Source organism: Arvicanthis niloticus, chromosome 22, assembly GCF_011762505.2.
Source record: "Arvicanthis niloticus isolate mArvNil1 chromosome 22, mArvNil1.pat.X, whole genome shotgun sequence".
Taxonomy (NCBI): Eukaryota; Metazoa; Chordata; class Mammalia; order Rodentia; family Muridae; genus Arvicanthis; species Arvicanthis niloticus.
In genome coordinates, this window is record NC_133429.1 from 30065300 (window position 1) to 30079619 (window position 14320).

The following is a 14320-nucleotide window of genomic DNA, read 5'->3' on the forward strand; positions in this document are numbered from 1 at the left end:
CAGGAGCCATTGCCTCACATAAACCTCCAATGCTCTAAAACTGCTCTTGCAGAAAACCCGTTCCAACTTCCATGACATTGACCCAGACCACATTCAAAACGAAACCTAAACTGGTGCCTTAACATCTTATCAGCTTCCATAGGCAATGCTGTCTCAATGATTGACTTAATGCTTTCAAACCCTTCTGTCCCCTCCTCGGCCTTAGGTAATGGTCTTGTTTCTCATTTCATTGAAATACTTAGATCAGTAAGAAATTATCTGCCTGAATGCTCCCTCTAAGAGGATGCTGCCTTAATATAGACAAGCTATATTTGTAAGTTAATCCAATCCCTGTATTTAAGAAAAAGACCTTACCTCTACCAAAAGAAGCATTTTTTCACCCAATCTCTCTTAGATTATATCATTTTCCCTTTTGTTTCTCATTTTTAGAAACCTACTAATATTTATTATTGCTAATAAAAATACAGTTTTCAATTCTGCTTACTCTCAGCCCCATTTCCTTCTCATTTGCATTTTTCTCATTTGCAAGTTTCTAATTAAAAGAAGGGATATGTTATCCAAGAATTGAAAACTAATACCAAATAGAAAAGAAGTGGTCGTGGCGTGTGTGTCTGTGTCTGTGTGTGTGTGTGTGTGTGTGTGTGTGTGTGTCTGTGTTTGCACTGGTGAATAGGAAGTGAGCGATCTTTTCCTTTTAGGACCTTCACATATTTCAGATTTTTTGAAACAAAAGTTACTTAGAAATGATCTACGTACATGATGCCTACCATGGACATTTCACTAGAAAAGAATTTGAAACTTTAAGGGTTTTTTTTTTTTTTTGGTGCTTTCAAATGAACAATAATATAAAAATTTATGTTACTTGATCATTGCCAGAATTAAGCTCTGACAGTTACTATGGGATCTCGTATTCAGAAAAAAAAAAAAAAAAACCAGAAAAAACAAAAACTGGTAATTTACTTCTCGTCAAATATCAGAACTCCTCTGGCTACCTCTGACGAGAGGATGCTGAAGCCTGCTTATCTGTAAGATGGACAGTCTGCACCATGTAAGGCCACCAAAAGCATTTCGAACAAACTTTTCACAGCATATTAAGGTTCACAATAACTTTGCGTAGAGTACAGGAAGTGTGTCCATAGAGTGCTGGTGATTATAAGTCGATGGTTTGATCTAAATGGAAACCTGATTTGTCACAGTCTAAACTTAATGTTCTCTGGCTATAAATAGCACTGAACATACTTATACTTATTTTTGGTTTAAAACAGAAGATTTGAAGAAATTGATTTCCTCATTAATCTTCTATTATTTGTCTAAATTTAGGGTCTTTTCAGGAATTTGTTTATTTTTAGACTTAGAAATATTCATGTATTTTATAGTTTTTTTCTAAAAGGTAAAAGAAAAATTAACTAAGTCTTACCTGATGGCCCATATAATTCAACTCTGTAACTAAACTTTCCTGTAACAATAGTTGGTGGGTCCCATGAAATTGAAAAGGCCTTTCCTGTGACATTGCCTGTTATACAGTTTTGGGGTGGTCCTTCAGGCACTGAAATTATTATAGAGAAAGTGAATATATAATATATATTAAGATAAAGAGATATCCTGTTAAAAACCAGTAATACAACATGAATATTTAAAAACACACAAAAAGCAGAGGATGGTTATCATGAAAAAATAACCAGGATAGTCTAGAACAAAACAATTTGAATAAAATATATGAAATGATCAGATTAATCTCTTTTGACAGTTTTCTGCTGTACTAGTACTACATATGATAGTTCAATTGACTTTATTCTACAAATTATTATAATTCTTCCAATGTCATATTGTCCTAATGTAGCTACATACATATTACTTATGTATAGTCATGCATAATATATACTACATAATATATATATATATATTTTTTTTTTTCAATCAATGTGGTTATTTGGCTTGAGAAACACTTTTTCTCTGATGGACATACAGATGAAAAAGGCAAACGTTTATGTTTTCATATCATGATTTATCTTTTTTCTAAGAAGAAATGTATAATGTACAGATAGAACATTTTAATAAAATACTGGGAAGACAAAATTAATAACATTTATATTTTGAAACATAATAAATATGTTTGTATATATTATTTTGTTTTATTGAATTGAACAGCACTGAATATTTACTCAAAGTTCTTGTTCAATAAGTTTCATTTTATAAATTTCCATGAAATGATTTTGTATTGTATATGAGATAGAAGAAAAAATATTACGAAGATTCAAACATAGTTATTTAAATCAAGAAAATAATAGTTTCAAACTAACATATGAAAGATAATTATAGAACCTGACATATATGCCTTTAGACAAAAAGATAACGTTCTTTAGTGAAAATACCTATAACTTCTAGTATCCTCAAAAAATATATTTATATGGTATTATTATGTATACTAAAATATCCAGTACATACAAAGTTCATAATATCAATGCTAATCTGTCACATTATATGTTGGTATCCACATAAACATATATATAAATAAATTATACTTAGAAACATGACCTCTTGGGGCTGAATAGATGGCTCAGTGGTTAAGAGCAATGGCTGCTCTTCCAGATGTCCTGAGTTAAATTCCCAGCAACCACATGGTGGCTCACAACCATTTGTAATGTGACCTAACTTCCTTTTCTTGCATGCAAGTGTTCATGAAGATAGAGCACTCATATACATAAAATAAACAAATAAATCTAAGTTAATGGTAATAATGATGTCTAATTGTACTCATTCGGTCCTAAAATCCCTACACAGAGAAGGTCATATGGCTGCCTATATTTCTACGTATAATTTATTTTGCACATGTGTTTAAGTGGATACTAACATAGAATGTGACAGATTAGTATTGATACTCTGAACTTAGTATGGACCTAATACTTCAAAGAAGAAAAACGCTGTTCATAGAAATATGAGTACTTATTGATACTGAAATGTTAATATTAGCTCTGGTGTTTCAGGTAGTATCTTGTAGCCCTGATAATAACAATGTTAGTCAGGAAGACTATAACTAAGTTTCAATGGAAAGGCATAGACAGTTAGGATGAATTGCAGAGGTCATGGATTGGTAAATGTCATTCACACTATCTGATGAATTCCCTCTATCAAATGTCTTTCTCTTTTAGACATTTAGTTTAGCACTGATGATATTCCCAATGGATGCCTATTATCTATTATGGGAGAAAGAGTTACTTAAAGGAAGTAAGGTTAACGGTAACCAAAAAAACCTCTATGCACAAAATAAAAGACTATTCTATAAATAACTTCATGTCATTTTCTCTTTTTCTGATGAAATCAAACCATACCTGATTCTGGTGTCCTAACAATAGTACTGTCAATATATCCTGCTTCAGTCGTAACAGCTGAGACCTCAAAGAGATATGTTGTATACGGTCTCAAGTGAGTCACCACAAAACTGATGGGCTCCTTCCACACGGAACTTATCTTATTCCGTGCCAATGTGCTGGGTGAATGTGTAGTACGAACCGGAGGGGTAACTCTGCCAAGGGTTGGAGAAGGGCTAGTGGTACTCCACAGAAAAGATTCACTGTTCTCCTAGTAAGAAAAGGAAAACACGGTAGGAGGAACCACATGGTATCTCTACGTAAACATAAGAAACACTACCCATTTATTTTCTTTATAATACAAACATTATTTTTTAATGTGTGTGAAAAATTTAACAAATTAATTTTCCTAAGAAATTTCTAGATTTTAATTATAGCTGCTAATGTCTATACTATTAGGACAGATGTTAATATCTATAATATTAGGACAGAATATATTTATTATAGTCACTTCTACTTCAATCTTGAAATTCTACATAGAATTTAAAGTAGAATAAAATGGAGATAAAAATAGCTAAATTATCAATGAGAATTTTTTAAATTTGTGATAACCTAATAGAGCAAAACACTAAGATAAATTCAATCTGTGTTAACTGTTCCTATCAGTTTTAAATCATAAGTATTTAAGTAAAATGACACAAAGGCAAAAAGTTGCCTTCCAAGATTTTATGGTGTATATGCACATATGCATGTGTGTGTATTCAAAAGGATCTTAATTTGAAGCAGAAGATTTTTGGACTTCACTAAACAATTTAAAACAAAATAATGTTGTTTCGATGTTTCTCTATTAACAATCACATGATAAAAAAATATCCCAAAGGTAACTTGGAAAAGCAGGGTGTGAGGAAATACCATAGTATCTCTGAAGGTTTCACATCAATGAAAAAAGTGGCAATATTTTCACAAAGATATACCACCAAGCAGCCCACCAGTTTCATCTAACATTGATTATATATTTCCCTACAGGTACTTTCCTTTATGACACATGGTCTTATGGCCTCTATGCCAGTACGGATGACACATTCACACCTTGGAGACTTATAAAGTGTCCACCCAACTGGAACACCTAGCCTACTATATAGTCTATTCCTACCTCTCCTTCCTCCACTGCCAAACCAATGCCACCCCATTAATGAAGTCTTTTGTGATATGCCCTAGAGATATTCTCCTCCCATCTATAATTCACACCCCTGAAATACAATCAGTTTCACATAGCATGATGTGATAGCCCAAGAGTATAACTTTACAAAATATGAAAACTTGAAGATGTAATAAAATTTTGATGTGTGACATGTGTTACATCACACTCACATTACATTCCGGTAATTTCCCGGACAAAATGTCCTCTACTTTGATGGAGACATCCTTCACTACTATGCCACTTCTGGCGTGTTTGACACTGATCTTGAAGCTGGTGATTTTGCCATTCGGTTGCCGAGGTAAATACCAAATCAAGTTTACTGCAGAATAGTTGAGAGCTTCCACTGTGAGGTTAACCACTTTACCCGGAGCTGGAAGTAGGAAAGGGTTAGAGAAAAGGGGAAACTGATATAAAATTTAAAATGATGATTATATTCTTCAGAGATATTAAATTTCCACCTGATATGAAATGAAATATAAAATGTCTTGAATAAAATTCACTTTCTATGTATGTATGTGCATATGTGTGTGTTTATTTGTTTCACCTTAAAATGTTTTACAGAATGTGTTGAACCATGAGTACACATTTTAGAATTACTTATCCATCACATCTATTCATTCAATGAGCATTTAAAATACACACAAAACTATTAAATCAATGGTTTTTAAAGAATAAAATACAAGTATGGACTGAAATTTTACCTCCTTAAATACTTTGGAATTATGGAGGCACTACAGAAGTTGGAAAAAACATAAATTCAAAATACTAGCCAAAAACACACAAAATTCATATCTGAAAATGTCATAAATATCTAGTATCTAACATCAAGTAGATAGATATCTAATTAATAGTTCATGATTTTTATATTTTGAGTTTTATATACCATCAAAATCAATATTTTCCCCAAATTTCTTACTATCAATTATTATCTATAATGATAATCTCTATGTTTAGTTTTCATGACAACCATATTATATCAGAATGAAAACAAGTTGTGCACATAAAATAGGTTTGCAAATAAATAAGATTTTTCAGATTATAAAATAAAACAAAAATGCTTGAGGTCAGACTACATCCAATAATAATGGTGACTAGTAACAAGATGCTAAATGACTAGAGTTTTCATTGTGTCTGAAAACACCAAAATCTGTTTTGTAAAAAAGAAGTTAAGTCATGAGAAGAAAGATTCAATACAAGTTAGACAATGAGAAGGAAGAAATTATAAGCCAACTGCATTTTAATGTCAAAAGTAAGTTACCACAGTTATTGGGAATGCTTACTAATAGATAAAATAATAAGTGGAAGTTTTTCTTAAGGAGATTGATGAAATGGAGTTGAAGAAGTTTGTTCAACGTTTAATATTCAATTTATTTGGGTATATGAAATACACTAAAACAAAGGGGCTAAGATTGTTAAATACATTATCCTGTGCAACTATAAAATTATTTCATGAATATTAATCCTTTTTAAATTTTTCTCATTGTAATGATATGAGTATTCTTGGATATTCATATACCAATGACAGATTGCACACAGCCACATCTCCAGCTGGTCCTTAAAAGAGTTGTAAAGAGGAAGGGTAGGGTACTCTCCTTTAATTCCAACACTCAGGATGCAGAGGCGGGCATATCTCTGCTTTTAGGCCAGCTTGGTGTACAGAGTGAGTTCCATGACAGCCAGAGCTACACAGACAAAACTTGTCTTCAAAAAACTGATAGATTATAGATAGATAGATAGATAGATAGATAGATAGATAGATAGATAGATAGATAGACAGATGGCTGGGAGGATGGATGGAAGGATGGATGGATGGATGGATGGATGGATGGATGGATGGATGGATGGATGGATGGGTAGATGGATGGGTAGATGGATGATAGATTAGAATGATAGATTAGATAGATAGATTGGATGGATAGATAGACAGACAGACAGACAGACAGATAGATGATAGAAGAGTTCTAAAGAAATGATTAAATCAAAAGAATTTATAAGGTAACCCACTTTTTGCTACATTCTGAAGCTTGGTTGCCACAAGCATTAATCACAAAACAAAATGTTAAATCTTTCTGACTTTCTCTATTGAAATATTCTACTTCTTAATTGCATATATCAGCATACCATTATTTGTAAATTATCTATACAGAGAATCTATACATCTTAACCCAACTATATGTTTACTATAAGGTACCAAAAGTCTTACATATCAAGATTTTTTTCACCGATATACACAAAATTTTTGGGTTTTTTTTTTTTTTTTTTGGTATTTGTTTGTTTGGTTGTTTTGGTGGTGGTGGTGTTTTGGCATTTTTTGTTTTGTTTTGTTGTTTTCTTTTGATTGTTTCATTACTATTTAGACATTGAGATATAAGTTGTCACTTTAATATTTAAATCTGAAATAAATAATATTTTACATGAAAAAAGTAAGTTTCCTAGGGAGTTAAGTACTGGGCTTTTAATGGTGGTGGACGGTGGACAGAATATTATTCATTCAGCTCAGTTTCAATGATTAATTTGTACGTATTTCTCTTAAGACTACTTTTATTCCAGCAGAAAACAAATTTCTCCTCATTTGATAATTGTACATTCAATGTGTAGAATTTAACATATCTTAAACCAGTAATTTAATTGCTGAATATACTACTCATTTTTTTCTATACTAAATATTGTATCCTCTTGATATGCCAGGACCCATACCCAATTACACTGAGAAATTGGGAGAATTTTACTTCAACATATATAGCATCTATAATGGCAAATAAATCATCAGCATTATTGTATAGTTTTAAAATATAACTGGCATATTAATTTACGTATTTGTTTCTCTTATCCCATTAGAATATAAGCTCCATGGTAAATATTTGTTAATTGGAGAAACTATTGTCTAATTAACTATTTTTTATATTCATTTGATTCTAATTGGGTTACAAGGTATTTTGGTCATCTAAAGAGGAAATGAAAAATGCATCGAGCAGCAAGATTTGCAGAGTGGGTTAAGACCCTGGGTACATTTCACAAAACTATTGGCAGGAGATGCTGGTAGACTTAGACATTGGAGGAAAGAACTGAAGGAACTGAAAATGACATCAAAGTTCCTCTCAGCCACAGAAGGAAGGGAGATGTATCAACTGGTTTGATAATGGCTGAGTCTTACAGACTGATATGCTAATCACCAAAGTCTACATTTTCATGTCTGACATCACAAATTGCCTGTATCACTGGTGCTGATGGTAAAAGAGATATAAGCTTACATGAAAAAAAGCTGATCTACATCTCTAGATACTCACAAAAACATCTATGCATGGGAAGAAATATGGATGAGTCATCAGTGTACCCAAATATCCATAAAGGTGTTTTATAAGTTGGCCATGGTGGCACCGACTTGCAAGCCCAGAAGTCAGGACACCTATGAGGAAGGTCCTAAACCTGGATGACATAGTGACTTTAGGCTAGCCTAGGCTGCAGAGAACACTCCTTAAAATAAATAAGTTAAATTAAAATAGAAGTGTTTGCCTGAAATAATAGATGCTTTTTCATTCATTTGTGTGTGTGTGTTCACACGTGCATGTGTGTGCATGTGTGTGTATCTACATGTGTGCATACATGTGTGTGTGTGCATGTGAGTGTGTATGTGTGTATGTGTGCTTTCAAATGTTCTGTCCCTAAGATGATGCTTAAACAGAAAACTTTTTTCAAATACTTTTACTGTATCAAATAACTAGAAGGAATTCAAAGGCCATTCTCAACAATTTTATACATTTTTTCTTATTGAAATTGTTTTATTATAATTATTAAAGCACAAGGATTGTACAAATGAATGGAGTTAACTGTGGCATTTCCATATATGTATATATTATGCATTGATCCTGTCCATACATGTTTCTTTTTTAAATTTTATACATTTTACATCATATTTTCATTACATTCCAGCTTTTCAAATGATAAGAACTCATGATTAGATTAATTTAGAATGAATGATTTAGGAAAATTACCACTTTCTGCAGTTTGAAAAAGAAATGGGTCACTGAACACTCCAACGCCAGCGCTGTTCTCTGCAGCAACCTGAAACAGACCAGGGGTTTTATGTTCAATTTCTTTGCTTTCTAAACACACAGAATCTTCAATAATACAATGTTCACTTTACCACAAGGTAAGTTCTAAGACAATCTTCCTGTAATTCTTACAGTACTCTCCAACTGGAAAGCAACATGGGTGGCAGGCATTTCATGTAATCAAACTAGAAAGTAGCCTGGACAATATCCTTTAGATGAAAACAACAGAAACAAAACAAAAAAGAAACAAACAAATAAACTGGATAAGAAGTCAGTAGACACAGCCAGGTTCATACAAGAAATAATGGTACAGCATGAATTCAGTTGAAACACATGCTCCAAAGCTCAGTCTATACCAACTGCATATATACTACACATAGGACAGGCTATACATTTGGCATCAGACCTTAAGGTTCGCACTATGTATAATTGGGCAAATGAGTACCCAGAAAAACTGTAAGTGAAAAATGACTATGCTTGATTAACAACAGAGTATAAAGTCAAAATTTAACAGGCACGCACACTACTTTTTGTTTGCATGGTTTAGTGATACAGCTCAATAGGCAGAGAAGACATTGAATGGCTTTGAAACTCCTAAACTTTTACAAAATGCATGAGTGGGACCCTGTAATCTTGTAGGACTTCCACAGATGGAAGACTTTAGGCAGTTTGCTTAACTCTTCTAAAGCACATGTTTTTCCTATATTTGACTGAGAATAATAATTTACCTATGTCACAGGGTTTTTCAGAGACTAACTGAAATAATATACATAGACCACTTAACAGGCTTTCCACATAGGTGTTAGTTATACTGAAGATATCAAATGTACCATGCCAAATTCTTCTTGGAATTCACCAGTGGCTAACATTTATTTGAGGAGAGCAAATGTCACAACGTGATTTATGAAGTGTGAGATGAAACATAGGCTATGGGGCTTCTTAATAAGCCTGAAATAAGAGAATTCGGAGAAATAAAATGCAAACTCATAAAAAGAGATCTAAGCAAAACTAGTCTGGGCAAATTGACTTTCTCTCAACAATTATTTCTTACATCACATTAAATCTAGCATTTATTTATTATACCTAGGTATATATTTTATGATACCAGTTAACTTAAATATGTGCCTGTTGGTAGAACATATGTTTTGCAGTTTTTAGGTGTCAAAACACTTTTTGAAAAATCTCTCCTATGGTGGTGTCTTATTCTTTTTTATTATTATTAGATATTTTATTTACACTTCAGATGGCATCCTCTATCCCCATTCCCCCCCATCCCCCTTAGGAAACCCATATCCCATGCCCCCTTTTCCTTTTTGCATTTATACATTTTTTAAAAGAATGTTAATCATAGGCTTTATAAGTTTGGAATTGTTCAATCAGAGGTGTAACCCACTGACCGACTTAGATATAACAACTATCTTTGACTGGTGGAGATACATGAATATCTGCCTCCCTGTCTCCCCCTCTTTCTCTCTTTCATCACCTAGCTTCTCCTCTCCTTCTTCTCCTCCTCTTCTTACTCCTTTTCTTCCTCTCAGTACTCCTCCTACCTTAGCTCCTCCTACACATCACCCTTCCTGTTAAAATGAAACTTTTCTCTCAAAATACAATTAGAGCATAATTATGCCAATTTGTACCAGTAAGGTACAGGATAGTCCTAATACCCAGTCCATCCTTTTGTTGACTAACCAGCTCCTCTGTCATCTATTCTAACTAGAACATTTAGTTCTGAACCTGGCTTTAGGATGAATGTCAGCTGACGACCATCCACTCAAATCTTTTCTCTTAAGGTCAATAGCTATATGTTTTCAACCCCATCAGAAATCCAGAATGACTGAGTTAACTATAATTGTGGGAAGCACAAATCATAGTTTCTAAAACTTAGCCAATTTATAGAGACCTCTGACCACCTGGACACTCGCTCTACTTCAAAACGTTGGAGCATCTGTTCTTCTGCCTTCTGGTCCAGGATCTTCTGACAGACCTTAGTGCTGCAGAATTATTAAGGGCTGATTACTCTGTCTAGGCAGATATAATCAGTCGACTATTCTGCAAGTGTGTCCTTTTCTGGACAGTAATTTTTCTGTATAAGGAAAGTGGCAATTCTTGCCTACTGGCTGTCTCACCACAACTGGAGTAACTCCAAGGATGCTCAATTTCTTCTTAGAATTTAATATAGGAAGCTGTCCAGAGCAGACAGGTCTCTAATGAAAATGAACATTAATACTGAAATGTTTGTCATGTCAATTCTAAGGATTTCTGATGTTTTGAAAACCAGCTATCCATGTAAGGTAATCTGGACTGTTGCCTGTTAACTCCACTCAGCCATTTCTACATAAAACATAGAGAATACCCTTATAATAAACTCCAAGTCATGAATTTGCTATAGTCCCTTAACTCACAGGCTGACCATCTCAAATCAGTTAAAAAGAGTTAAAGAAGGACTGGGTCTAAGCTTTGTATTCCTAAATGTGTTATACTGGTATAATGCCTATGAGAGTAACAATATTTGTCTCACTCTTATATCATTAAGAAGCTCATGCCAATGAAAACCTTAAAATTTGTAAACAAAGTAAATTGGTGCCATTTAAGAATTTATATCTTCATCTTGATATTAATTATACAGATTTCTACTAATAGGTTATGGCTATGCAATAAACCCTAGCTAATCCTCTCTATTCTGACAAAACCTTAAGGAAGGCCGCCACAGTTAGTAAGGCCACAAATCAGCTTCTACAGGTTTCCTGCTCTATGCTCACTCATTTTCAAGACTCAAACAAAAGATGCATGTGTTGGGGCTGGCAAGATGGCTCAGAAAGCCAAGTCAGAGCTCTAGAACTCTTAAGGTGAAAGAAAAAAATCAACTCCCACAAATTGTCCTTTGACCTCAACACATGGACACTTGTACCATGACAAGCATGTCCCCATACAGCACAATAAATAAATAAGTAAACAAACAAACATTTCCTAAAGAGGAAAGATGTGGTTTGTTTTAAAGTTGGAAACAACAAGGAGCCAAGAAGATAGCTCTGTTCTGTTCTTTCTCATCTACAAATGTTATCGCTGTCTCCTATTGGCAAACATTTTTATTTAATGTAACACAGTAGTGCTTTGTGTAAGTTCATCTTTATTTAGTAATCAAATAAAACATTAAATCATGAGTTCTTGATGTTGTAGAGTATCACCCACTTTTAGAAACACAAAATAGTAAGGGTTCAGTGAATCTTTACTGAGTGAAACAGAATTGAACTCATGGGGGGGGGTAGTAAAACTGTTGCTTCAGAAGTTTTTAATCCATTATCCAAGAGTTAAGTAGTGTCCATTCACATGCAAGAGAGTTAGAAAAGTAAAATACCAATGCTTAGTTTAAGTCTGGTTAGAAAGAGCAGTATTTTAGTCTAGGATGTGGATTAGTGGTTGAGTATTTGCCTAACAATCAGGAGGCTCTGGTTTCTATCCTTGCACAGCAAAACCTTTAAAATAATAAATGGCATGTGATATTTTTATTTTGAAACCTAAAGTGGTTACTTTAAGCTCAATTTGCTTTCCATGGAAGATATAAGCTAAAGCTTTTTTTAAAAATTGATACAATGTAAACATTTATCTACATAGAGAAGAAAAAGATTACAATGCTTCACCAGGCTTTGCATATGTGTTTGAATACTGAGCATGTGATAGTTTGTCAGTCTTCAGTGGCTCATTTCATTCAACTAGCAGATGTACAAGGTGGATAAAACTCTTACTTTCCTCATGGATTTATTATTTCAATACTCAGTATCCACTCACAAAATATTTACCTTAATCTCATATGTTGTTCCAGGGTTAAGGTTAGTGAGGAGAACTTCCAGACTGTCTGGCTTCGCTCTTGCTCGGGTATATGCTGTCTGCATCCATGGACACACTTCCTTGTATTTAATAACATAAGATATGATCCTTCCATTTGGGTTAGGAGGAGTATTCCATGAAAGAAGAATCCCAGCAGAGCCAACTCTCTCCCCGGCTAGGAAGACCGGAGGTCCCGGTTCTATTTTTAAAAACTCATGTTATTAAATGATCAAATAATTATTCTATTTCCACCAGAAAAGGTCAATTTTTAAAAAGTATTTATAAATGTAAACTTTTGAAGTTCCCAGAAATCAGTATGAATTTATTCTCCCTACAGCTTTGAAAAAAAAAAAAAAAAGACTAAGTAATAAAAGTCTTTTCAGCAACACAACAAACATTCTTTTCTAAGAATGTAAAAAATGGAATGCTATAAAAAACATTACGTGCCAAACATACTTTTGATGCCAAGGCAGGTTTTTTTTTTAAGGCTTTGTTAATGCAAGGCTTACCTGCAAGAAGTAAGAAAATAAGAAATAGCCTTACAAATGGAATAGTTTTCCCTTAAGGAGTATAGTGAGTTTGTTTTCTTGACTCTAATAATCCAAATGTCACCATTAATAGACTCTCAAATCCACTTCACAAACAAAAATAATTACCTTTTCTCTTTGAAAGTAAGAGAAACAAGATTACCTACAGAAGACAAATTGTAAACATTTTCATAACTTTCCCTTTCACTTTAATTACTCTATACTGATTTCACACACACAATACAAACGCTGCCAATGTAAATTTGTCTGTCTACCAGAGTCACAAGGACTAAATACGTTTAATGAAGAGTAAGTTAAAACAGGGACTCACTCGACACATTTGTTGCCAGTGTTCTGCTCACAGGCGAGCTGTACGTTGTGGCAGAAATTGAAGATAGCGTTATATCATACCCAGTACCATAAAAAGTACCAGAAACATCAACCTAGAATGCCAAAGTTACATACTGCATTATTTCTGAAAAGCGAGTTAAAATAATAAATCTAACATCATTTACCAAGTTAACACTTTTCTACATAAACTGTACTACTATACAAGATAGCAAAAACAAAGTTGCATATCACTATAAAATATGAGTTTGTTATATAATACAACTGTCGACTAACCTAAGATGAAAGTTCACAAAATATCCTGTGTTATCAGACTCTAAATCAATATTTCTACGTATACCAGCTCTCTGTCAACATGGAAAAACTAACATCTTCAAAACATCTACAACCAATGACTGCAGTCCCTTTATTTTTAAAAGAACATGCAAATTACCAAATTACCTGAGACTCTGAAGTTCCAATGAGAAGGAAAAGAAAAAAGAGAAGAAAAGCCATCATTATTACATTTTTCTAGCCGTACAATCACATTGATGGCTCTAGCGAGAAATGTCGCCTGCATTAATGATTTAAAGTCAGATCCTCCTGGCAAGTACACAATTAATGAGCCTGGATTACTCAATAGCGCTGCCCTTTCTTTGTTAAACTATTCATGAACTCTTGGATGGATGGCTGTAGGTTCAGTGCACACACACAGAGAGGGAGGGGAGGAGGGAAAGAGGAAAGGAGGGAAGGAGAGAGAGAAAGAGAGAGAGAAGAGAGAGAGGAGAGAAGAGAGAAGAGACATAAAACACCAGGATGCTGAAACATATATTCATTAATTTGACATTGATATGCTTTTGTCTATATCTTATGCTTTTAAAATCCTCTCAAGGAAAATGTTTTTATAGTTAGGGAGTTTTGTAAAGGAATTTCCTGCCAGGACCAACTATAAATACATGCAGGCTGGCCAAGTGTAAGAATGAAAACTATACCTGATATTCTCCACCTCCAAGATCTGTGATAGTAACGAAGCCAGAGCCAGGCAGGAATAAGATCCACTAGAAGCCTCTCTCCATGGTT

At 33.7% G+C, this 14320-nt stretch overlaps 1 protein-coding gene across 1 annotated transcript in view; it reads right to left on the bottom strand.

Moving 5' to 3' along the window:
* The window catches only part of Ptprq (protein tyrosine phosphatase receptor type Q), a 195447-nt gene extending 181611 nt beyond the window's left edge, over positions 1-13836 (bottom strand). Inside the window, exons 1-7 of the mRNA XM_076920158.1 lie at positions 13703-13836; positions 13245-13356; positions 12359-12585; positions 8502-8571; positions 4680-4879; positions 3330-3579; positions 1418-1546 (exon numbers count right to left, since the gene is read on the bottom strand). Coding sequence (XP_076776273.1) covers positions 1418-1546; positions 3330-3579; positions 4680-4879; positions 8502-8571; positions 12359-12585; positions 13245-13356; positions 13703-13759 — 1045 coding nt within the window. The 5' untranslated portion in view covers positions 13760-13836. The remainder of the gene's footprint in view (positions 1-1417; positions 1547-3329; positions 3580-4679; positions 4880-8501; positions 8572-12358; positions 12586-13244; positions 13357-13702) is intronic.
* Positions 13837-14320: the final 484 nt, after the last annotated feature.